At 43.9% G+C, this 25,847-nt stretch overlaps 1 protein-coding gene across 4 annotated transcripts in view; it reads right to left on the bottom strand.

Annotated features, from left to right (window-relative positions):
- The window catches only part of VEZF1 (vascular endothelial zinc finger 1), a 63,748-nt gene extending 43,306 nt beyond the window's left edge, over positions 1–20,442 (bottom strand). The window contains exon 1 of one of the 4 annotated variants that reach the window (XM_056557497.1): positions 19,180–20,442. In XM_056557497.1, the coding sequence (XP_056413472.1) occupies positions 19,180–19,212 (33 nt within the window). In that variant the 5' untranslated portion in view covers positions 19,213–20,442. Of the gene's footprint in view, positions 1–18,397; positions 18,835–18,857; positions 18,989–19,179 lie in introns of those variants that run through there. The other 3 variants (XM_056557498.1, XM_056557499.1, XM_056557500.1) reach the window with 3 other exon arrangements.
- Between the last annotated feature and the right edge of the window lie 5,405 nt (positions 20,443–25,847).

Here is a 25,847-nt window from a genome sequence, read left to right on the forward strand (position 1 = left end):
TCAGGGCCACAGACTATATAAAATAATAAGAGATAATTTCACATACCCTGCTGCTCCTGTTGATGCTATACAGGTCCCCTACCAGTCTCTACTTTGTAGCTTTTCTTGTTAAAAACATGTAACCACTGCAGGGAATTGGTTGCCACCAATGATAGCCAGTGATTTCACCCTTCTCAACGTATTGATTTGTGGCAAAAGCATGATTTTGTTTTAATTTATATTTTTTTTTATTCATTTCCATCTTACAAGAAGCCATAACTTTTCATAGCCATATGAAGGATTGAACCTTGTGCATCAAGGTTTTTTTTTTTTTTTTTTTTATGACACCATTAAACACCTTGATGAATTAAATTTTTCTTTCCTCCTCTACTTTGAAGAACCATAAATCTACATTTATGAGGTGGTATACATAAAATAAAATAATTTCTTTCATATTCTCCATGAGGTATAAATTATGTTTTCAGTATGCTTACAGCGATACCAAATTTAAATATCTAACATTTTCAAGGTTTATTACATTTATACTAGTGCTGGGCGGTATACCGGTTCATACCGAAATTTTTGTCCTGCAAGATACAAATTTTTCCCATACCGCAATACCGGTTGGGCCCCTCCCCCTCGGGAATGAATGAATTATCAACCCAGCGCTGCACAGTCCCCACATCGGGGAACTAATCATATGTGACCTCCGAGCGCTGTTCTGCTTCTCCCCCCAATTAATTATCAGCCTAGTGCTGCGCTGTCCCCATCGGGGAACTAATCACATGTCACCCGCAAGCACTGCCTTCCTTGTCCTCCTGTTTGTTACGGGCCGCCGGCGCTGGAACTCTATACTGTGCAGTATCCCTATGCCCGGGCTGCAAAAGATAAACAAAATAAACTTTAACTCACCTTCCCCTGTTAGAGAGCCGTCAGCCTATCACCGGCCGCATCGATGTTCCGCCTCGGCCGGTGATGGGTTGAGCCGGCTTCTTACATGACAGTGCGCTCAACCTATCACCGGCCGAGGCGGAACATCGATGCGGCCGCTGATAGGCTGATGGCTCTCCGAAGTACCTGTCCCCAGGAAGCAGGTGAGGCCGGTACCGGACCAACGAGAGGTGAGTTAAATTTTATTTTCTTTATCTTTTTGCAGCCCAGGCATAGGGATACAGCATACAGTACAGAGTTTCAGCACCGGCGGCCCACAACAAACAGGAGGACAAGGAGGGCAGCGCTTGCGGGTGACATGTGATTAGTTCCCCAATGGGGACAGCGCAGCGCTGGGCAGATAATATTGTCCATATTTTTTTCATTTCACTGTTTAAGAACTAAGCAGTAACATCAAAATTTGGCCCAAAGTGTCAATATTTTGTGCGGCCACCTTTACTTTCCAAAAGGGTACTTGCCTTAAAAGGGTACTCCGGCAGACTTTTTTAAAATCAACTGGTGCCAGAAAGTTAAACAGATTTTTAAATGACTTCTATTAAAAAAACTTAATCCTTCCAATACTTATTAGCTGCTGAATACTACAGAGGAAATTATTTTCTTTTTGGAATACATCGCTCTCTGCTGACATAATGACCACAGTGCTCTCTGCTGACATCTCTGTCCATTTTAGGAACAGCATATGTTTTCTATGGGGATTTTCTCCTACTCTGGACATTTCTTAAAATGGATAGAGGTGTCAGCAGAGAGCACTGTGGTCATGATGTCAGCAGAGAGCTCTGTGTTCCAAAAAGAAAAGAATTTCCTCTGTAGTATTCAGCAGCTAATAAGTACTGGAAGGATTAAGATTTTTTTAATAGAAGTAATTTACAAATCTGTTTAACTTTCTGTTACCAGTTGATAAAAAAAAAAAAAAAAAAGTTTTCCACCGGAATACCCCTTTAACGACGCAGGACGTAAATGTACGTCCTGGTGAGCTGGTACTTAGCGCACCAGGATGTACATTTACGTCCTATGCATAACCGCGAGCATCGGAGCGATGCTCACATCATGCGCTGTAGGTCCCAGCTGCTGATAGCAGCCAGGGACCCGCCCGTAATGGCGAACATCCTCATTCGCGCGGATGTCCGCCATTAACCCCTCATATGCCGTGATCAATACAGATCACGGCATCTGCAGTAGTGCAGTACTTTGAATGGATGATCGGATCACCCGCAGCGCTGCCGCGGCGATCCGATCATCCAGCATGGCGGCCGGAGGCCCCCTCACCTGCCTCCGCTGCCTTCCACGGGTCTTCTGGTCTGCGATCGAGTAGACCAGAGCAGAAGATGACCGATAATACTAATCAGAGCTATGTCCTATGCATAGCACTGAACAGTATTAGCAATCGAATGATTGCTATAAATAGTCCCCTATTTTAAATGTAAAAATAAAAAAAATAAGAAAAATGCGAAAAAACCCCTTCCCCAATAAAAACATAAATTGTCCCATTTACCCTATTTCACCCCCAAAAAGTGTAAAAAAAAAATATATTTTATATACATATTTGGTATCACCGCGTGCGTAAATATACCAAATATTAAAATAAAATGTTAATGATACCATACATTTTTAATAACTTTTTATTCCCCAAATTTTTTTTTTATAAACAAAGCATTAAAAGTTTTATATCAGCAAATATGGTATCAATAAAAAGTACAGATCATGGCGCAAAAAATGAGCCCTCATACCGCCGCTTATACGGAAAAATAAAAAAGTTATAGGTCTTCAACATAGGGGGATTTTAAACGTACTAATTTGGTTAAACAGTTTGCGATTTTTTTTAAATGCAACAGTAATAGAAAAGTATATTATCATGGGTATCATTTTAATCTTATTGACCCAATGAATAAAGAACACCATTTTTACCGTAAATTGTACGGCGTGAAAACAAAACCTTCCAAAATTAGCAAAATTGCGGTTTTCTTTTAATTTCCCAACACAAAGGTTTTTTTTTGTTGCGCCATACATTTTATGGTAAAGTGAGTGATGGCATTACAACGGACAACTGGTCGCGCAAAAAACAAGCCCTCATACTAGTCTGTGGATGAAAATATAAAAGAGTTATGATTTTTTGAAGGCGAGGAGGAAAAAACGAAAACGTAAAAATAAAATTGTCCTTAAAAGGAGTACTCTAGTCCAGAGTATTCCTGCTCCGTTCTGCCCGGGCTGCAAAATAAACGAAAATGAACCCTCACTCACCTCCCTGGGTTCCCGCGGAGCACCACTACAGCTGTTCGGTCCTCCAGTCCATCCTCTTCATACTTCCGGGTGTAACGAAGCGTCACATGGCGCTCAGCCTATCGACGGCCACCGTGATGTTCAGCCTCGGCCGACGATAGGCTGAGTGCCATGTGACGCTTCGTTACACCAGGAAGTATGAAGGAGATGGACCGGAGGACCGATCAGCTGTAGTGGCGCTCCGCGGGAACCCAGGGAGGTGAGTGAGGGTTCATTTTCATTTATTTTGCACCCTGGGCAGAAAGGAGCAGTAATACTCTAGACTAGAGTACTCCTTTAAGGCCCAAATGGGCTGAGTCCTTAAGGGGTTAAAGGAGAACTCCAGAAAAAATGTAAGGGGTATTCCAGGAAAAAATAAAAATAATTTTTTTTTATATCAACTGGCTCCAGAAAGATAAACAAATTTGTAAATTACTTCTATTAAAAAAATCTTAATCCTTTCAATAATTATCAGCTGCTGAAGTTAAGTTGTTATTTTCTGTCTGGCAACAGTGCTCTCTGCTGACATCTCTGCTTGTCTCGGGAACTGCACACAGTAGACGAGGTTTGCTATGGGGTTTTGCTTCTAAACTGGGCGGTTCCCGAGACACGTGTCATCAGAGAGCACTTAGAAAACAACAACTCAACTTCAGCAGCTCATAAGTACTGAAAAGATTAATATTTTTTAATAGAAGTAATTTACAAATCTGTTTAACTTTCTGGAGCCAGATGATATATTAAAAAAAAATATAACCCCTTTAACTTATCCCCTATCCACAGACCGCTGAGTCCTCTTACACTCCTACATGATAACATCACGGAGCTAGTGGATGCTGAGAGACCTTATGTTCCCCCCCACCCTCCATTTGAAGATGCCTTGTAGATACTCAATAGGGATAAGGTTAGAGCCATGCTTGGCCAGTCCATCACATTTACCCTCAGCTTCTTTAGCAAGGCAGTGGTCATCTTGGAGATGTGTTTGGGGTCATTATGGTGGAATACTGCCCTGCAGACTAGTCTCCAGAGAGATGATCCCTCTCTGCTTTAGTATGTCACAGTAGATGTTGCCGTTCATGGTTCCTTCAATGAACTTTAGCTTCCCATTGGTAGCAAAATCATGCTGCCCCCCCCCCCCCCCAACCATCACCACGCTTCACTGTAGGCAAGACACACTTGTCTTTGTACTTCTCACCTAGCTGCCACCACATACGTTTGACACCATCTGAACCAAGTCTTTGTCTCATTGGACCATGGTTCCAGTATTCAATGTCCTTAATCTGCTTGTCTTTAGAAAACTGTTTGCAGGCTTTCTTGTGAATCATCTTTAGAAGAGGCTTCCTTCTGGGAGACAGCTAATCAGACCACTATGATGCAGTGTATGGTCTGCACCCCTCCCTTCAACCTTTGTAGCAGGGCTTGCAGCACTCGCATCTATTTCCTAAAGACAACCTCTGGCTATGACACTAAACATGTGCCCTTGACTTCTTTGGTCAACCTTAGTAAGGCCTGTCTTGTGAAACCAGAATCAAGGCCTTGTTACTGTGATGCAGCTCAGATTCAGGGTCTTTGTAATCTTCTTCTAACCTAGGCCAACTATATGTAAAGCAACTATTTTTTTTCAAATCATTAAAAAGAACTTTTAGTGACCAGTATTAGGGTGCGTTCACACGCTCTCCGTTTTTGCGGGTTTTCCGCAGGGTATTAGAAAGGGGCGGGCTCTTCTGGGCTGTCCATAGCAGATTGTCTGCGGCAGAATTTACGCTGCGGAATATCCGCCGCAAGCCCCATTGAAGTCAGTAGGGACTGCGGCGGATTTTCCACAGCATAAATTCCACCGCGGACAATCTGCGATGGACAGCCCAGAAGAGCCCACCCCTTTCTAATACGCTGCGGAAAACCCGCAAAAACAGAGAGCGTGTGAAAGCGATAACACCACATTTAAGACACTTTCTCCCTATTGACACCTATGGCTTATTTTTTGCACCACCAATTCTACTTTGCAGTGACATTAGTCATTGTACCCCAAAAAATTCATTGTGCAACAAAATTGAAGACAAAAATTTCATTTAGTAAATTTTGGGGGCTGCCGTTTCTACGTAGTGCATTTTTCGGTAAAAATAACACCTTATCTTTATTCTGTAGGTCCATACGGTTAAAATGATACCCTACTTATATAGGTTGGATATTGTCGTACTTCGGAAAAAAATCATAACTACATGCAGGAAAATTTATATGTTAAAAATTCTCATCTTCTAACCCCTATAACTTTTTTTCTGCGTACGGGCCGGTATGAAGACTCATTTTTTGTGCCGTGTTCTGAAGTTTTTATCGGTACCATTTTTGTATTGATCGGACTTTTTGATAGCTTTTTATTCATTTTTTCATGATTTAAAAAGTTACGAAAAATACGGTATTTTTGAATTTTTTTTTGTGCGTACGCCATTGACAGTGCGGTTTAATTAACGATATATTTTTATAGTTCGGAAATTTCCACACGCGACGATAGGGAAGGGGTTAAATGACCTTTGTTAACTTTTTTTTTTTGCACTGCTATAGCTCCCATAGGGACCTCCTATAGCACTGCACACACTGATCTCTTATGCTGATCCCTGCAAAGCCATAGCTTTACATGGATAAGCGAGATAGGGGCTCGATTGCTCAAGCCTGTAGCTCAGGCTTGGAGCAATCAAACCCAGATCGGATGCCGCGGAGAAAGGTAAGGGGACCTCCGCTTGCGTCCTAGCTAATCGGGACATTGGCGATGTCCCAATCAGCCCGACTAAGCTGCCGGGAAGCGTTTACTTTCACACGCGGCGGTCAACTTTGATCACCGCGTCTGAAGGGTTAATAGAGAAGTAAAAAGAGAGAGAAGGGGGGCTCAACTTATACAATATAATAAATCGGGGTGCTACACAAAAGACACAACAAGAAAGTCACTGTGAACCAGTGCACACCCAATAATGTAAATGTAAACAGTAGGGGTGTGAATCGCCAAGAATTTGGCGATACGATTCGAATCGCGATACCAGTGTGGCGATTTGATATATCCTGATTCTGTCTAAAAAACAATGTCTTTTACACTTTTATTATTATTTTTTTTTCTAATACACTTTATTAGACTTTTAGGAGGAATCATTAGATTCCTCAGACAGATGAATAGAGTTATATTGAACTCCATTGATCTGCGATCCATTGATAGAGCCTAGTCCAGCAAGGATCTATCAATGACACGAGCCACGGAGAGCAGGGAAGCAGAGGTAAGCTCTCCGGCTACCTCCACAGTGGATCGCCCGCCCACAGATCCCTTTAGACGCCGCTGTCAAAGCATCTAGAGGGTTAATAGCCAGCTGCAGCGATCGGCGGTGATACATCAGCGGCCCCCGGCTACTGAAATCAGCCGGGGGCCACAGAGTACGGAGCTGGCACGAGTCGGAGCCCGCTCCGTACACCCAGAGCGCCGCAGCGTCAGATCCGGCCTGCCCGGCTCAACAAATGTGTACTTTGTATCTCCTGATGCCCGGGACAGGGTGCCTGCTGATGTTCTTAAGGGGTGTAAGGGGTAGTTTGGTGACAGGTACTCTAGCAAAATAAGTATGTTTATAATTGCCCTATTCTGACCCCCTATAAAACTTTTAGGGGGCTGTATGAGGGCTCATTTTTGCGATGTGATTTGTAGTATCGGTACCATCTTTGTGTATATGACTTTTTGCTCACTTTTTATTACATTTTCTCTGGGATGTGATTCGACCAAAAATGTGCAATTTTGGACATAAAGAGGCACTCTGCCCCTAGATATCTTATCCCCCCTATCCAATGGATAGGGGATAAGATATCTGATCCTGTTGCTGGGGACCCCACGATCTCTGCTGCGGCACCCCAGACATCCACCCGGTGCACGGAGCAAACTTCCATCCATGCCAGATGACTGGCGATGCGGGGCAGGCTCGTGGCGGCACGGCCATGCCACCGCAATGCAAGTTTCGAGCCTCCGGCGCTGCACCAGACGAGCGCCCGGTGCAGCAGGGAGATCGCAGGGTGCCCAGCGCCAGGACCCCTGCGATCAGACATCTCATCCTCTATTTTTTGTATAGGGGATAAGATGTCTAGGGGTGGAGTACCCATTTAAGAATTGTTTTTTTTTTGTTGTTTAGACCGTTTACTGTACGGGTTCATTAAAGGAGTACTCTGATTTAAAAATGTATACCCCCCCCAAATGTTCCCTATGGCTGTACCTCTCTCTCTTATTTCTTAAATCAGTCCAGCCATTCTCCTGCTGCAGGGCCCTGTATTTTCTGCCACTTCCTGGTTATGGTGGTGTGGAGGATGACTTAAAAATAGTCATCCCCATGCTCCATTGCTACAATTTCCTGTCCCTCCGTGCTTCCCTCCTCCTCAACCCCTCCCCTCTTTCCTGTTCTCTCTTACCTAATAATTTTAATAAAAACAACCCTGCTGCCGCCCATACCCCTAAACACACCCCTATCATCTTTGTCTCCCTCCCCCTCCATTTCCCTGCACCAATGAAAGGGAGCTCTGCCGCTGCACTCAGTTCCCAGCGGAGATATAGCTATGCAAGCTTATGCATGCGCTCTGAATTGAGGCTACGCTAGAAAAGTTACTAAGTCGTTTGTAGAATATCCCTGCTAGTTACACCAGCGTAACTATCAGGGATATCATTGGCCTACAATTAACGCATGTCCGGTCCCAGGGAGATTGTATGTGCGCACGCGCGGCTGGATGGCGCTGATAGGCGGAGGATATTCTGACGTGTTTGCACAGCCCAGCCAAAGACGGCTGTGCAAACGAAGACTAGATGAATATGCAAAGGATGGGAGTAACTGGATGGCGGCGAGGGGGGCAGGCTTAGAGAGGAGAAGACTGACGTTTCGTTCAAAGCTGGCCGTGGTCAGCTAAACATACGGGGTATGAAATTCATAGTTCTGGCAGAGAGGCTGTACTTCCGGATATCAGAAAAGTCGGGGATGAGTGCAAGTGAGACTAGTGAGGTAACATAACTTAGTGCTAGCTGCACAATGCCATAAAATAACATTATGGGCGGCATTTATCATTGTAAGTGGAGCATTTTTCTACACTTTTTTTGTGTAGGAGCACCAAATTTATGAAATGGTAGCAGAGCATTTGATAAATTTTGTGCAGGTAAACATTTTCTGAAATTTCCCTCTTCACATACACCAAAAAGCTAAGCCAAGTCCGGGCTTGTGTAGGATTTGGCGGTTTTGCATCTTATGCACCTTTTCACAAAAAGGCGCAGTACATAAAACCCGTCTATATCATGCGTATTGCCAAAATCTGTGGATTACAACTCGAAATCATCAGAAGTGTAAACCAAAAGGCGTAAAAATTTTTTTTTTTTTTTAAAAAGCACAAAAAAGAACACTTGTGCCAAAATAGCGCCAAATATAGATAGAAAAAAAGTGTAAACACAATGATAAATGCCGGTCTATATTTTAATAGTTTGGACATTTCTGTACGCCAATAAAATACATTTTTATTTATTTTTTATAAAATGTGTAAAAAAATTTTGCACAATGGGAAAGTGGGCAATTTACATTTATTAACCTCTTAGGGACATGGGGACCGGGCCGGGATGCCTGCTGAAATTCAGCAGGCATCCCATGACATCACCGAGGGGAGTCCCGAGAACCCCCCTTGTCAGTGATCGCCGCAAATCACTGGTCAATTCAGAAGGCCGATTCCGGGTCATACGGGTCTCCGGGAAATAACAGTGATCAGGGCTGTACAAGACAGCCACGATCCCCCTGAAGGGATAGGGAGTGAGGTGGCAGGGAAGCCACCCCTCCTATCCCTGTGATTGATCGGTCAGAAACTACCGACCAATCGCAGAAGGGGGTGGGGGGGGGGTTAAAGTTTTGTTCCCCAACACTGCCCACCCATGGGTGTCCAGGCAGAGCGGTGGAAAGGTAGGAGGAGGGGCTTACCCGATCCAGGCGGTGGCAATTACGTCATCCGGCGGAGGCAGCGATCCTGACGACGATGGCGCAGAAGTTCAGCTGCAGTGATCTGGGCAAGTAGCCTGGAGATCTGGCTAACCATTGTTTAGAATCTCTAAACTGTGGCCATCCAGATTTTGCAAACTATAACTCCCAATATGCCCATACAGCCATTTGCTGTCTGGGCATGCTGGGATTTGTAGTTTTGCAACATCGGGAGGGCCACAGTTTGTAGATCATTGTGCAGCAGTCTCTAAAATGTGGCCATCCAGATGTTGCAAAACTACAAATCCCAGCATGCCCAGACAGCAAATGGATGTGTGGGCATGCTGGGAGTTGTAGTTGCGTGCCTCCAGCTGTTGCATAACTACAACTCCCAGCATGACCTTTGGCTACCACTGTATGCTGGGAGTTGTAGTTTTACCCCAGCTGGAGACACACTGGTGAGGAAACACCAAGTTAGGTAACAGAACCTAACTGTGTTTCCCCACCAGTGTGCCTTCAGCTGTTGCAAAACTACAACTCCCAGCATGCACAGTCTGTCAGTCCATGCTGAGAGTTGTAGCTTTGCAACAGCTGGAAAGGTTTGTGCACCCGCCCCATGTGAATGTACAAAATTTGTAACAATTTCTCGGAAATATCCCATATGTGGACGCAAAGTGCCCTGCGGGAGCACAACAAGGCTCAGGAGTGAGAGCATACCATGTACAATTGAGGCGTAAATTGGTGATTTGCACAGGGGTTTCTAATAGTTACAGCGCTTCTGAGAAAAAAGTCAGAATTTAGTGAAAATTTGTCAAACACCTGTGGGGTGTTAAGGCTCACTGTACCTCTTGTTATGTTCTTTGAGGGGTGTAGTTTCCCCAAATAGTGAGCCATGTGGGCATTTTCTTGCTGTTCTGGCAGCATGGGGGCTTCCTAAATGTGACATGCCCCCCAAAAACCATTTCAGCAAAATTTGCTCTCCAAAATCCCAATTTCGCTCCTTCTGTTCTGAGACTTGTAGTGCGCCAGTAGAGCACTTTACATCCACATATGGGGTATTTCCTTACTCTGGATTCAAATTTTGGAGGCCTTTTCCCATAATACCCCTTGTGAAAATGAAAAATTTGGGTTAACATCGGCATTTTAGAGTTAAAAATCAAATTTTTCATTTTCACGTCCAACTTTAAAGAAAAGTCGCCAAACACTTGTAAGGTGTTAAGGCTCACTTTAAAGCTCGAAAGATCCAACAAAATTATTATTATTATTATAATAATTTTTTTTTATTATACTCACTCAGTACTTAAAGGGGTATGCCAGGAAAAAAAAACTTCCTATGGAAGAAAAGGAAGAAGCACCGTGGTTCAGGATTCTAGATCCGTGTGGGTGCTCAGCTTCAGGGGCAGACCAACCCCCAATGTAATATCCACAAAGAAGCGGCACTCCAAAGTCACAACAAATCGTGGTTTATTCACTCATCTGTGAAAGCGACGTTTCAGCTTATCAATAAAGCCTTTCTCATGCTTGAGAAAGGCTTTATTGATAAGCCGAAACGTCACTTTCACAGATGAGTGAATAAACCACGATTTGTTGTGACTTTGGAGTGCCGCTTCTGCTTCTTTGTGTGTGTATATGGGAAACACCCAGTTTAGAAGAGGTTTGCTATGGGGATTTGCTTCTAAACTGGGCATTTCACGAGACAGGTGTAATCAGAGAAGACTTAGACAGAAAAGAACAACCTTAAAGGGGTTCTCCGGTGCTTAAACATCTCATCTTACGCCCGCCCTGAAGTCCCCGTAATCAGACCCCGAGCGAACACGCTCCGGGGACAGATTATAAACGGGGTGCCGCGTGCATGATCCCGGGCGTCCCCAGCTGCGGGACTCCCACGATCAGGTATCTTATCCCATATCTTTTGGATAGGGGATAAGATGTTTAAGCACCGGAGAACCCCTTTAAGGACGAGGCCAATTTTATTTTTGCGTTTTAGCTTTTTACTCCTCGCCTTCTAAAATCCATAACTCTTTTATATTTCCAGCTACAGACCCATATAAGGGCTTGTTTTTTGCGTGACCAATTGTACTTTGTAATGAAACCTCATTTTACCATAAAATGTACAGCGAGCCCAAAAAACAAAAAATTTTAGGGAGGAAATTTAAATGAGAACCAACATTTTGCACATTTTGGAGGGTTTTGTTTTCACACTATACACTTTACGGTTAAAATGACACGTGTTCTTTATTCTGTGGGTCAATACGATTAAAATGATACCCATGGCTAGATACTTTTAGATTTTTGTACCGCTTAAAAAAAAAAAATCTAAAACTTTTTGTACAAAATCAGTTATCTAAAATCGCCCTATTTTGACCACCTATAAAACTTTTTCATTTTTCCGTATATAGGGCAGTATGAGAGGATTTTTCACTTTTTTTACCTTTTATATTTACATTTTTCAACTTTTATTTTACACTTTTTATGTCCTCATAGGGGACTATCTATAGCAATGCTTTGATTGCTAATACTGTGCAGTGCTATGCATAGGACACAGCACTGTTCAGTATTATCGGTGATCTTCTGCAGAAGATCAGAGCAGAAGACCCCGGGAGACAGCCAGAGGCAGGTGAGGGGATCTCCGGGCGATCCGATCATCCAATCAAAGTACCGCAACGTCGCAGATGCCGTGATCTGTATTGATCACGGCATCTGAGGGGTTAATGGCGGACATCCGCGCAATCGCGGATGTCGGTCATTACGGGAGGGTCCCCGGCTGCTGCTAGCAGCCGGAACCTGCTGTGTATTACGCGAGCACCTTTCCGATGCTCGCGGTCATACACAGGACGTAAATGTACGTCCTGGTGCGGGAAGTCCCACCAAACCACATTTACATCCGTGGTCGTTAAGGGGTTAAAGAGTAACTCCCACCATCCTTTTTTTTCCTCTGTCCCTGACTATCGCCCATCTATCCCTAAACCCCGTTTCTGCCTTCAGAATTTTTTTTTTACTATCTGAGAAATGCCTTTGAGCAAAAGTTGCAAAAAAAAGTCGCACATAGACTGCGACTTTCTGTGCGACAAATTTACACAGGAAAAAACAGTCTAAATCCTTTGATGAATCTCCCCCATTGTTTTATGTGAATCAATATATCATTTATTTGGTATTTCCATTTTCTTTACAAGCTGAGTGTTTAGAATTTGAAAAATGCTACATTTTCAACATTCATAAAATTTTGGAATTTTTCACCAAGAAATGACGCAAGTATTGACGAAAATTTACCCCTATTTTAAAGTAGAATATGTCAAGAATAAAAAACAATCTCTAAATCAAATAAGTAAAAGCATCTCAGAGTTATTAATGCTTAACTCCTTAAGGACCAAGCCCATTTTGGCCTTAAGGACCAGAGCGTTTTTTGCACATCTGACCACTGTCACTTTAAACATTAATAACTCTGGAATGCTTTTAGTTATTCTGATTCCGAGATTGTTTTTTCGTGACATATTCTACTTTAACATAGTGGTAAATTTTTGTGGTAACTTGCATCCTTTCTTGGTGAAAAATCCCAAAATTTGATGAAGTTTGAAAATTTAGCATTTTTCTAACTTTGAAGCTCTCTGCTTGTAAGGAAAATGTATATTACAAATAAAAAAAATTTTTATTCACATATACAATATGTCTACTTTATGTCTGCATCATAAAAGTGATGAGTTTTTACTTTTGGAAGACACCAGAGAGCTTCAAAGTTCAGCAGCAATTTTCCAATTTTCCACAAAATTTTCAAACACTATTTTTCAGGGACCAGTTCAGGTTTGAAGTGGATTTGAAGGGTCTTCATATTAGAAATACCCTATAAAAGACCCCATTATAAAAACTGCACCCCCAAAAGTATTCAGAATGACATTCAGTCAGCATTTTAACCCTTTAGGTGTTTCACAGGAATAGCAGCAAAGTGAAGGAGAAAATTCACAATCTTCATTTTTTACACTCGCATTTTCTTGTAGACCCAATTTTAGAATTTTTGCAAGTGGTAAAAAGGTGAAAATGTTTACTTGTATTTGAAACCCAATTTCTCTTGAGTAAGCACATACCTCATATGTCTATGCAAAGTGTTCGGCGGGCGCAGTAGAGGGCTCAGAAGGGAAGGAGCGACAAGGGGATTTTGGAGAGTACGTTTTTCTGAAATGGTTTTTGGGGGGCATGTCACCTTTAGGAAGCCCCTATGGTGCCAGAACAGGAAAAAAAAAAAAAAAAAAACACATGGCATACTATTTTGGAAACTAGACCCCTTGAGGAACGTAACAAGGAATAAAGTGAGCCTTAATACCCCACAGAGGTTTCACGACTTTTGCATATGTAAGCCCCTATGGTGCCAGGACAGCAAAAAAAAAAAGGAAAAAAAAACCCCACATGGCATACTATTTTGGAAACTAGACCCCTTGAGGAAGGTATCTCCATAGTCGGCAGAAATTGCGTTACAATTTTTGGGGGGCTTTTTCCCCTTTTACCTCTTGAGAAAATGTATGGGGCAACACCAGCATGTTAGTGTAAAAAATTTAATTTTTTTACACTAACATTCTGGTGTAGACCCCAACACTTCCTTTTCATGAAGGGTTAAATGAGAAAAAGCCCCCCAAACCTTGTAACGCAATTTCTCCCGAGTACGGCGATACCCCATATGTGGCCCTAAACTGTTTCCTTGAAATACAACAGGGCTCCAAAGTGAGAGCGCCATGCGCATTTGAGGCCTAAATTAGGGACTTGCATAGGGGTGGACATAGGGGTATTCTACGCCAGTGATTCCCAAACAGGGTGACTCCTGCTGATGCAAAACTCCCAGCATGCTTGGACAGTCAATGGCTGTCCAGCAATACTGGGAGTTGCTGTTTTGCAACAGCTGGAGGCTCCGCTTTGGAAACAGTGGCGTACCGGACGTTCTTATTGGGGGGGGGGGGGGGGGGGGGGTACTTGTATGTGTAGTGTTTTTACCTTTTTATTTTATGGTAATGTAGTGTTTTTAGGGTACAGTCACACGGGCGGTGGATTACAGCGAGTTTCCCAGCGCAAAATTTGCTGCAGCGAGAAACCCACTGTAAAACCCTCACCCGTGTGAGTGTACCATGCACATTCACAGGGGGGGGGGGGGGGGGGTGCACCAGCTGTTGCAAAACCACAACTCCCAGCATGCATGGTCTATTAGTGCATGCTGGGAGTTATATTTTTGCAACAGCTGGAGGCACACAGGTTAGGAAACACTGAGTTAGGAAAAGACAATGTTTCCCAACCAGTGTGTCTCCAGTTGTTGCAAAACTACAACTCTCAACATGCACTGACTGTCCAGGCATGCTGGGAGTTTTAGTTCAGCAACATCTGAAGGGCCAGATGTTGCTGAACTAAAACTCCCAGCATGCCTGGACAGTCAGTGCATGCTGCGAGTTGTAGTTTTTCAACAGCTGGAAGAGCACAGATAGGAGACCATTATACTATGGTCTCCAAACTGGGGCCCTCCAGAAGTTGCAAAACTACAACTCCCAGCATGCCCAGAAAGCCAAAGGCTGTCTGGGCATGCTGGGAGTTGTAGTTTTCAGACTCCTAGAAGCAGCAGTGAAGATCTTCACTGCTGCCTCTGAGGACCATGCACTTACCTGCCGGTCCCGTCGCAGCTCCGCGGTCCCGCCCCGGTCCCCGCATGTTCCCCCCCCTATGCCACAGGTCCCCGCAGCCATCTTCCCCTGTTCTGCCCGACTTGCAGGGGCGGGCAGTGCGGGGGATCTGAACTTTCACCCCAGGTCACTGTGATTGGTCCACAGGGACCAATCCCAGCGATCGCTGACTAGGACCATCAATGATGGTCCTGGGCGGTGAAGCAGAAGTTGTCTCCTGCTGGAAACAGCGGGACTTCTGCTGGTTAACCCGTGCGATGCTGTGCATCGCCGGGTTAACTGAATGTCATTTATAAACGTCGGGATGCGCGAACGCACTGCACAACCCGGCGTTTATATATGACATTCTGCGGGAAGGGGTTAAAGTGACAAAGGTCAGATTTGCAAAAAAGGGCAAAGTCCTTAAGTGGTTAAAGAAGTGGCTTATTTACATTATAGAAAAAAAAAAAAGTAAAAAAAACCTGTTACAGACGTTACAATTTTTTAAGCGTACCCGTCAGATCCAACAAAATTTTTTTTTTATATATCACTCAGTACCTAATCCTGAGCATGTACATCTAATTTTTGTGTCTAGCACCTTTATTTTTTATTACACTTGTAATTTAGCTCACTAGTCTGAATTCCTCTCAAATGGAGGGGGCGTGGCCTCACTGTGAAGGTCTCCGCCCCCTCCCTCAGTATGCTGTCTGCTCACATCTCCCCTAGCATTAGCAAAACTACAACTCCCAGCTTGTCCTCACTGACAGTAGCGGGACACAAGCTGACAGTGGGAGGATTTTTCCTCAGCTGTGAGCCCTGCGCTCACAGCTGTCAATCAAGGAAGTGTGTCCATGACATAGGTGATTATGCATGGACACAGTAGGACTAGTATGTGTCCAAAGCAGGCAGGGGGGCAGTTGTTTGGCTTTTCCAGTATGAAATGCTGAAAATGCTCTAATGAAAGCAATTGCAAAACCTATTGGTTATACATGCTTTACAACACGTATCATGTTTTTGTATCTGACAGTGCCCATTTAAATCGCCACTCGATTACTATTATGTATGTGCATAGCACTGATCAACAATATCGCCGACTTGTACAGCCTGACAAAAGGCACAGAATACCATAGTGGATCAAGGAAGAGCTGCACAGAGCAGGTGAGGGGACCAACTGCTACCATCTTGACTCATCAGACCCAGCAATGAATCTGCAGGGGGTCCGATGAGTTACTAATTCCCACTAAGGCATAATGGCGGGTATCAGCATTATCCCTGATGTCCACCATTAGCAGCAGGTCCCCGGCTTTTGGTAAATTTTGGTAAAAATCATTACTACATACACAAATTAATACATTTAACCCCATAAGGACCTGGGGTTTTTCCATTTTTGTTTTTTCCTCCCTACCTTTAAAAAATCATAACTTAAAATTTTGCATCTAAAAATCCATATGATGGCATATTTTTTGTGCCACCAATTCTACTGTAATGATGTCAATGATTTTACCCAAAAATCTACGGCGAAACGGGAAAAAAAAATTATTGAGCAACAAAATTGAAAAAAAGGCCATTTTGTAAATTTTGGGGGCTTCCGTTTCTACACAGTACATTTTTCGGTAAAAGTGACTAGGGATCGACCAATTAACGGTTTGGCCGATATTATCGGCCGATAATCACGATTTTGGGCATTATCGGTATCGGCAATTACCTTGCCGATAATGCCCCACCGCACCGCCCTGGCCCCATTGCCTCCCCCATCCCTGATTTTATAATTACCTGTTCCCGGGGTTAACGCTACTTCTGGCTCCTGCTGCGTCCTGTGTTACGCTCTGCGCCATGACGAGTGACGTGACGTCACCATCAGTGCGCACAGTGACAGCTCAGGAGGACGCCACCGGAGCCAGACCAGACCAGAGCCAGAGTGGACCCCGGGAACAGGTAATTATAAAACCAGGGATGGGGGGAGGCAATGGGGCCAGGCCGCTGCGGTGCGACGGTCGTGGTGATAGGACTCAGGACCCCCGGACAGGCAGGCGGAGAGAAGCGGGTGGCGGCGGTCTATGGCACCGCAAAAGCCGCTTGCAGTTCATTGATTTAAAGCGCCCGCTTTATATCAATATAAAATAGCCGATAACTTATACCGGAATATCGGTATAAGTTATCGGCTATCGGCCCTAACCTACACAGATTATCGGTATCGGCCCTAAAAAAAACATATCGGTCGATCCCTAAAAATGACACTTTATCTTTATTCTGTAGCTCCATACGATTAAAATGATACCCTACTTATATAGGTTGGATATTGTCGGACTTCTGGAAAAAATCATAACTACATGCAGGAAAATGTATACGTTTTAAATTGTCATATTCTGGCCCCTATAACTTTATTTTTCCGCTTATGGGGCGGTATGAAGGCTCATTTTTTGCGCCGTGATCTGAAATTTTTAGCGGTACTATTTCTGCATTGATAGGACTTATTGATCGCTTTTTATTAATTTTTTCATGATATAAAAAGTGACCAAAAACACACTATTTTGGACTTTGGAATTTTTTTGCGCATACGCCATTGACCGAGCGGTTTAATTAACGATATATTTTTATTATTTGACATTTCCGCATGCAGCAATACCACATATGTATTTTTATTTACACTTTATGGGAAAAGGGGGGCGATTCAAACTTTTATTAGGGGAGGTGTTAAATGATCTTTATTCACTTTTTTTGCAGTGTTATAGCTCCCATAGGAGCGTTAAGTACCACCTCACATTGATGCCCTTTGTCGTTAAGGTGTTAAAGAGGAGGAAAATCTACGTGTTTCTACCATGATCTGCCACAGTTTTACTGAAAAAGGTTATTGATAATGCACATGAAACACTTAAATACATAAAAATTTGTCCTCTTAAAATGAATACATAGCAAGATTGCAGGATTCACAGGAAAAACCACATGTACCATGTGGACCTTGACCTTATTTTCCAATTATACATCAGATCAGTAGGACCGAAATTCCAAGAATAAGACTGTCAAAAACCATATAGTGAAAACCGGCTGGAACCGTATGCACATACGGTTCTTGTTGACTCCCATGTTAAAAAAAAAAAATGTATATGTTTCAATACGGTTTTTCACCAGGACCAAAAACCTTGGTTGGCTACGGTTTTGGGTACAGGAAAAAAACTGATAAAACCGTACGGGATGCATAACGGACACAACCGGATGCATCTTTTGGCATATGGTTTCCAATGGAGAGCCGATGCATACGGTTTTCAAACTGAAAACGTATACAGGAACTGTATTGCAAAAACGTGGGGTGAACCTGAAACTCCAGACATCAGGATCCGATTTAGCTGGAAGTCCCATAGACTTGTATGGTACTTCAGGCAAATCCCTCTCCTGATCACTCATTAATCCTGCCACCTGAGCGCCAGTTACCCTATACACACCAGTGGTTAAACCTGCAGGTAACATGCAGCAAAACCTACATTAACACATCACTTGCTGGTTTTAATAGCTTTTCCCCTATTGAAGTTAGTAGAGAAATTCCACTATCTGCAGAGCTCACTTATATTTGTCTCATTCACTTGTTTGTACTGTAGTTTGCTGCAGATTTTACTTCAATAAACCCACCACAATGTGTCTTCCTTTGGGAGCTGTTTAGGGCCCTGTTCACATCTGCGGTGGAAGTTCAGTTAGGAGCCAACTTCCAGACAATATAGCGTAGCATGCAGCCCTATTTCGTCCGGTACCCTGTCAGAACCCAATGTTGTCCAGACAGTTCCCGTTATTTAGTGCTTGTTCTTCTCCAATGAAGGAGACGCTAAACAAAGATGTGAACAGGCCCCTACAACACTGCTAAAGCGGCTTTGTTCTGGACACCGTGACAATAGAGCGCTGTGGGAGATCCCGGGCCGTTACATGGCTCCTCACACCAGCCGCCCAGGACCCGCCTCTTCCCGGATAAGAAAATCCGCCGGAGCCGGGGGGAAATGAGGCAGAAATAGCCGCAGCAGCCCGCCATAATCTGCACCGAGAAGCCCGGGGCGGGGAATGACACAGCGGACCGGACGGACAAATAAACTTCCAGTACCGCACGCATTCCGTAGGCTACGTGTGAATTGGCGCCATAGCCGCGCTCGGGTTATAACGGGACCGGCAGCCCAAGCTCTCCTTTGTATGCAGTAAGGAGAGCAGCGGCTCCTGCCTGTGTGCGCGGCCGGGAGAGGAGGAGGATGTGGAAGGAGGAGGAGGTGGTGAAGGAGGGGGGATGTTTGCTCCCGGGTGTCCCCGCTTCCCGGGGAGGGGAGAGGAGGGAGGCGGCTGCTCTGCTTCCAGGGAGGGGGGAGGTCACCGCTGCCCTTGCAGCGCCTATACCGGGCACAGTTAGACCTTACAAGGCGTCTATCCCTTACCTGGAACAAGAAAGCCGTCCAGTTGGCCTCCATGGCGATCCCGGGAAGAAAGGGAAAGGAGGCGGGAGGAGGAATCGCCAGCCGGAGCACTGGGGGAGGAAAAAAAAAAAAACAGAAAAAAGAAAAAAAAAAAAAAAAACAGCGCAGGATCCTACATGAAACCTACAACAAAGCAGCTAAAAACATGGCAGCGCCGCACAACTTCCGGTAACCTCTGGGAGAGACCATTCGGAAGGAGGAGGGGGAATGGGGAGCGGGATAGTGCGGCTTCTGCACCTCGGTCATTGGTGAAGGGGGGGTTGTGGGTGGAAACCAAGTGTACCCATCCCCCCTCCCTTCTCTCCTGCCTCCGTGTATGTTGTGTACGAGACAAGTGGCAGGCGAGGAGCTGCTGAGGCTACGCAGAGTAAATAAACCTCCCCGATGGGCTGCGTGTGTATTGTGCCCCGGGCAGGCAAGACGGCGGCTGTGTAGTCTGCCCCGTTACCGCCAAGACAAAAGCCAAAGCACGGCTGCTCTCGTCTCCCGCGTTATTATTAGGCTGCTGCCATTTTCTGCACGCCTATTGTCTTAATTTGTTCCCCGCCTCCTCCTCCTCCCACCCGACATGTCGTGCCCTGCGGGCAGCTCCGCTCACCCCGAGCCGGCTGCGGGTTATGTTAATGGGCGGAAGAGAAAGTGAGAAGGAGGCGAGATAGAGACGGCTGATTGTGAGGGAAGAAAGCCCATTGTTTCCGCCTCGGCCCGTGCGCTGCGGTTCCGTCTTCTCCAGAGCTCCATAGATCAATGTCATCTGCTTCCCAGTCTAAATCACCCAATGACCTGCCCCAGATATTTCTAAAGAATATATGAAATTGATTCAAGGGGCTATAGAGAACAATATTTTACATAAAAGAGAGCGGGAGTTTTTAAGTATAAAAAATGATCAAACAACAATTTTTTGCTATTTGCCCAAGATCCACAAGGATGAGCAGAAACCTCCTGCGAGACCTATTATCTCCGGGATTGGCGCAATCACTAGCCACAACATGTTACCCAGCCCCCTGCTTTTTTACCTGACTCTACACAGTTAATTCAAGAATTCCAAACAGCTCATTTCTCAAAAGATTTTAGTTTTCTGAGTCTGGATGTCAGCGAATTATATTCCAATATCTTGGAGAATAAGGGCATCAGTACAATAAAACATTTTTTGGATTCGGACATTTTAATCGGCGATGTACAATCCCAATTTTTAATTGATTAAATTTTATTCATTGTACGTAACAACATTTTTATCTTTGATGACCAAGTTTTTAGACAGGAGCGGGGCTGTGCGATGGGGACTCGATTCGCCCCTAGTTACGCATTTCATAGTTACATAGTAACATAGTACGGTCGAAAAAAGACATATGTCCATCAAGTTCAACCAGGGAATTAAGGGGTAGGGGTGTGGCGCGATATTGGGGAAGGGATGAGATTTTATATTTCTTCATAAGCATTAATCTTATTTTGTTCCAGGAATGTATCTAATCCTGTTTTAAAGCTGTTAATTGTTCCTGCTGTGACCAGTTCCTGAGGTAGACCGTTCCATAAATTCACAGTCCTCACGGAAAAGAAGGCGTGTCGCCCCTTGAGACTAAACTTTTTCTTCTCCAGACGGAGGGAGTGCCCCCTCGTCCTTTGGGGGGGTTTAACCTGGAACAGTTTTTCTCCATATTTTTTGTATGGGCCATTAATATACTTATATACGTTTATCATATCCCCCCTTAAACGTCTCTTCTCAAGACTAAACAATTGTAACTCCTTTAATCGCTCCTCATAGCTAAGATGTTCCATGCCCCATATTAGTTTAGTCGCACGTCTCTGCACCCTTTCCAACTCCGCAGTGTCCCTTTTATGGACAGGTGCCCAAAACTGAACAGCATATTCCAGGTGAGGCCGTACCAATGCTTTATAAAGGGGGAGTATTATGTCCCTGTCCCTTGAGTCCATGCCTCTTTTTATACATGACAATATCCTGCCGGCTTTGGAAGCAGCAGCCTGACATTGCATGCTATTCTGTAGTCTGTGATCTACAAGTACACCCAGATCCTTCTCTACCAGTGACTCTGCCAGTCTAATCCCCCCTAAGACATACGATGCATGCAGGTTATTAGTACCCAGATGCATAACTTTACATTTATCCACATTGAACCTCATTTGCCAAGTGGATGCCCAGACACTTAGTCTATCCAAGTCATCTTGTAACTTATGCACATCCTCTATAGACTGTACTGTGCTACAAAGCTTGGTGTCATCTGCAAAGATAGAAACAGAGCTGTTAATACCATCCTCTATATCATTGATAAATAAATTAAACTACAGCGGTCCCAGTACTGAACCTTGGGGTACACCACTAATTACCGGGGACCAATCAGAGTACAAATCATTGACCACCACTCTCTGGGTACGATCCATGAGCCAGTGTTCAATCCAGTTACAAACTAAAATTTCCAAACCCAAAGACCTTAACTTACCTGTCAGACATCTATGAGGGACAGTATCAAACGCTTTAGCAAAATCCAGAAACACTATATCCACAGCCATTCCTCTGTAAAGGCTTCTACTCACCTCTTCATAAAAGCAAATTAGATTGGTTTGACAACTTCTATCCTTAGTAAACCCATGCTGGCTATCACTTATAATACAATTATCCCCTATGTATTCCTGTATGTAATCCCTTATAAGTCCTTCAAACAATTTACCCACAATGCACGTTAAACTTACCGGTCTATAGTTTCCTGGGGAAGACCTAGAGCCCTTTTTGAAGATTGGCACCACATTCGCCTTGCGCCAGTCCCTTGGCACAATACCAGACACCAGAGAATCTCTAAATATCATGAACAGGGGTTCAGATATTACTGAACTTACCTCTCTAAGAACTCTTGGGTGTAGTCCATCCGGTCCTGGGGATTTGCTTACATTTATATCACTTAACTTACCTTGTACCATCTCTACATTAAGCCAGTTCAGTACATTACATGATGTGTTACCAGCACTGACCTGGCCAATGTCAGCTCCTTCTTCCATAGTGTATACAGAACTAAAGAACCCATTCAGTAGCTCCGCCTTCTCTTGATCGCCTGTGACAACCTCCCCATTAACATTATTAAGGGGTCCTACATGCTCTGTCCTTGGTTTTTTTGCATTTATATATCTAAAAAAATATTTAGGATTAGTTTTGCTTTCTTTGGCCACCTGTCTCTCATTTTGAATTTTTGCTGTTTTTATTACATTTTTACAGATTTTATTAAGCTCCTTGTACTGTTTAAATGTTATAGCTGACCCATCAGATTTGTATTTTTTGAAGGCTATTTTTTTGTTGTTTATTGCTCTTTTAACATCATGTGTCAGCCATGTAGGATTTAGTTTTAATCGTTTATATTTGTTCCCCTTTGGTATATATTTAGCTGTATAGTTATTTAGAGTTGATTTAAAGATGTCCCATTTACCTTCTGTATCAGTATTTGACAACACCTCCCCCCAGTCTATGTCCTGTAGTGCAGCCCTCAGCCAAGGGAAATTTGCCTTTTTAAAGTTATATGTTTTTGCCTTCCCCGCCTGTCTTTGTTTTCTACATTTTAAGTCAAAAGTAACTATATTGTGGTCGCTATTACCAAGGTTTTCCCTCACAGTTACATTACCAACCAGCTCTGCATTGTTGGAAATGATCAGATCCAACAAGGCATCACTTCTTGTTGGGTCCTTTACAAACTGGCCCATAAAATTATCCTGCAATAAATTTAGGAATTGTCGCCCCTTTGTAGTTTTAGCCAACCCCGGACCCCAATCTATATCTGGATAGTTAAAATCTCCCATTATTACCACTGTACCTGCCTGGGCGGCCCTCTCTATTTGTTTATGAAGCCGAACTTCTATCTCTTCAGTGATATTAGGGGGTCTGTAGATTACACCAAATACTATTTTTTCAGTATTTGCCTCCTTTTGTAATTCTACCCACAGTGATTCCACATCCTCAGAATCATCACACACTATGGCATCGTTCACACTGACTTTCATACCACTTCTTACATACAGACAGACTCCACCACCTTTTCTGTTCATTCTATCCTTGCGAAACAATGTAAACCCCTGCAGATTGACAGCCCAGTCATGCGAGGAGTCCAGCCATGTCTCAGTGACCCCAACTATATCAATATGTTCCTCCAGTATCAAGGCCTCAAGCTCCCCCATTTTATTTTCTAGGCTTCTGGCATTTGTGAACATACACTTTACATTTCCATCCTTTATGTTATTGGGGTTAATGGGATTCAAGGGTGTAAGTTTTATTTTCCTATGAAGCATATTCCTATTAACTATTCTAACCCCTCCCTCCGCTCCACCCCAGGTACATTTATAATTCCCACCTCTCTATCTACACTATCTTCCCCCTCTTTGCTGTTGGTTCCCTCCCCCCAAGTCCCTAGTTTAAACACTCCTCCACCCTTCTAGCCATCTTCTCCCCAAGCAAAGCTGCACCCTCCCCATTGAGGTGCAGCCCGTCCCTACGGTAGAGCCGGTAACCGACAGCGAAGTCAGCCCAGTTCTCCATGAACCCAAACCCTTCCTTCCTACACCAGCTTCTGAGCCACTTGTTTACCTCCCTGATCTCCCGCTGCCTCTCTGGTGCGGCTCGTGGTACTGGTAGTATTTCATTGTCATTGGTGCCAATATGTACCATGACTGCTGGGTCCTCTCCAGCCCCGCCCAACAACCTGTCAACCCGATCCGCGATGTGCCGAACTCGTGCGCCAGGCAGACAACACACTGTTCGGCGATCCCGGTCTTTGTGACAGATTGCCCTGTCTGTCCCCCTAATAATTGAGTCCCCCACCACTAGTACCTGTCTGGCCTGCCCTGTACTCCTCCCTCCCTCCTTACTGGAGCAGACACCCCCCTGGCGGTCAGAGGCGGTATCCTGCTGCAGTTCTGCTAGCTCTGTAATGGCATCCCCCTCATCTGCCAAGCGGGCAAACTTGTTGGGGGGTGCCAGTTCAGGACTAGCCTCCCTGACACTTTTTCCCCTACCCCTCTTTCTAACTGTAACCCAGCTAACTGCCTGACTGTCCTGCAACTCCGTCCCACTGTCCTCCCCCACCTCTATTCCCGAGAGTGCCTGCTCAGTGAGCAGGAGACTCCTCTCCATGTTGTTAATGCTTCTCATTGTTGCGAGTCCCCCCTCTAGATGCAGGATCTGGGCTTCCAAACTGACAACTAGCACACACCTCGCACAACAATATGCACCCTCAAACTGTTGTTCAAGGATTGCATACATTGAACAGGATGTACATTGGACTGCATTTTCCAACATGGAGGCCATCTAGTTATGGGGATTTCACAAATGTATAGGAAAAAACAGACAGTCAAAATTACACTTAATTTTTTTGTAGACCTTGTGGGTTCAAAAATTAAAACTCACAGCGATCTCAACCTCCTGCTTTCAAACTCCAGTTTTTGAAACTCCTCTTTCACGCCCCCTCTTATACAGCAACACTCAGAAAGAGCAAGCTCTCAGTAAGAGTCCCAAGCTAAGATTTATACACCTGTGCCCAATCTACTCCTCCTCCCCCTAGAGGTGGCACAGAGAAAAAAAAAATAATGAAAAAGGGTGTTTAAACTCTAACAGTTATCCCACTATGTGCAAAAGAGAAAAACTTACCCAAAATATGAATGTGGGCTATAGGCAGTCGCACCCACTCCACAGATTCACTCCGCACAACAGATAATCACAGTTTTTGAAACTCTTCTTTCACGCCCCCTCCTCTTTCACGCCCCCTCTTACACAGCAACACTCGAGTCCCTAAATATCGCACAGTCCCGCTGGTATGGAGCCCAGATCCTATTTTACAGTCAATTTATAGACGATTTATTGTTGATATGGAATGGCAGTGAGATGGAGGCACACCAATTTGTGAAACACCTCAATGACAACGATTGGGGCTTAGTATTTACCCCCAATTTTTCATCTGACAATATTGTTTTTTTAGACTGGGCACTGTCACCAACTTTATTTTTTGATATGTTGTAGTACTTTTTTTTTTTATATAATTTTTTTTATTTTAAACTATTTAACATAAAATTACAACTCTTACTTTAAAGAGCAAGCAACACACAGAATATGCAAACAATAGAATACCTAAGTGGATCTGCAAAGCAATGCAATATACAATTTAAGGAACATAAAAGGAAAAGCATAAGAGAAAATAAATAAAAAAATACAAGAAAAAGGGAGCAAAGAAAAAAAGAAGCCAGGGTTCAAACTAAATATGTTCTGCATACATATAAATCTCTTACATATTAGATCCTTTTGATAAATTCCGCCCACTTATTCCATCTATCAGTACCTATCAGTTGCCCCTGATGTCTAGCAATAAGCCCCTCTAGTACCAGATTGCGATGCGTCGTAGCTTTAATAATTGCAATATCTGGAATATCTACCGATTTCCAACACCGCGCAATGGAGATTCTTGTCACTGTAAGGACATGATAAATAATAATCAATTGGTCTCTAGGTATATTTTCTAGGGTCAAGGATAGCAAGGCCACTTCCGGACCCCATCTAACAGGGGTAGGAAGAAGATGATCTAGTAAACGTTTGATATTCGACCATAAAGGACGAATAGAATCGCATGTCCACCATAGATGCATTA

Source organism: Hyla sarda, chromosome 2, assembly GCF_029499605.1.
Source record: "Hyla sarda isolate aHylSar1 chromosome 2, aHylSar1.hap1, whole genome shotgun sequence".
Classification (NCBI taxonomy): domain Eukaryota; kingdom Metazoa; phylum Chordata; class Amphibia; order Anura; family Hylidae; genus Hyla; species Hyla sarda.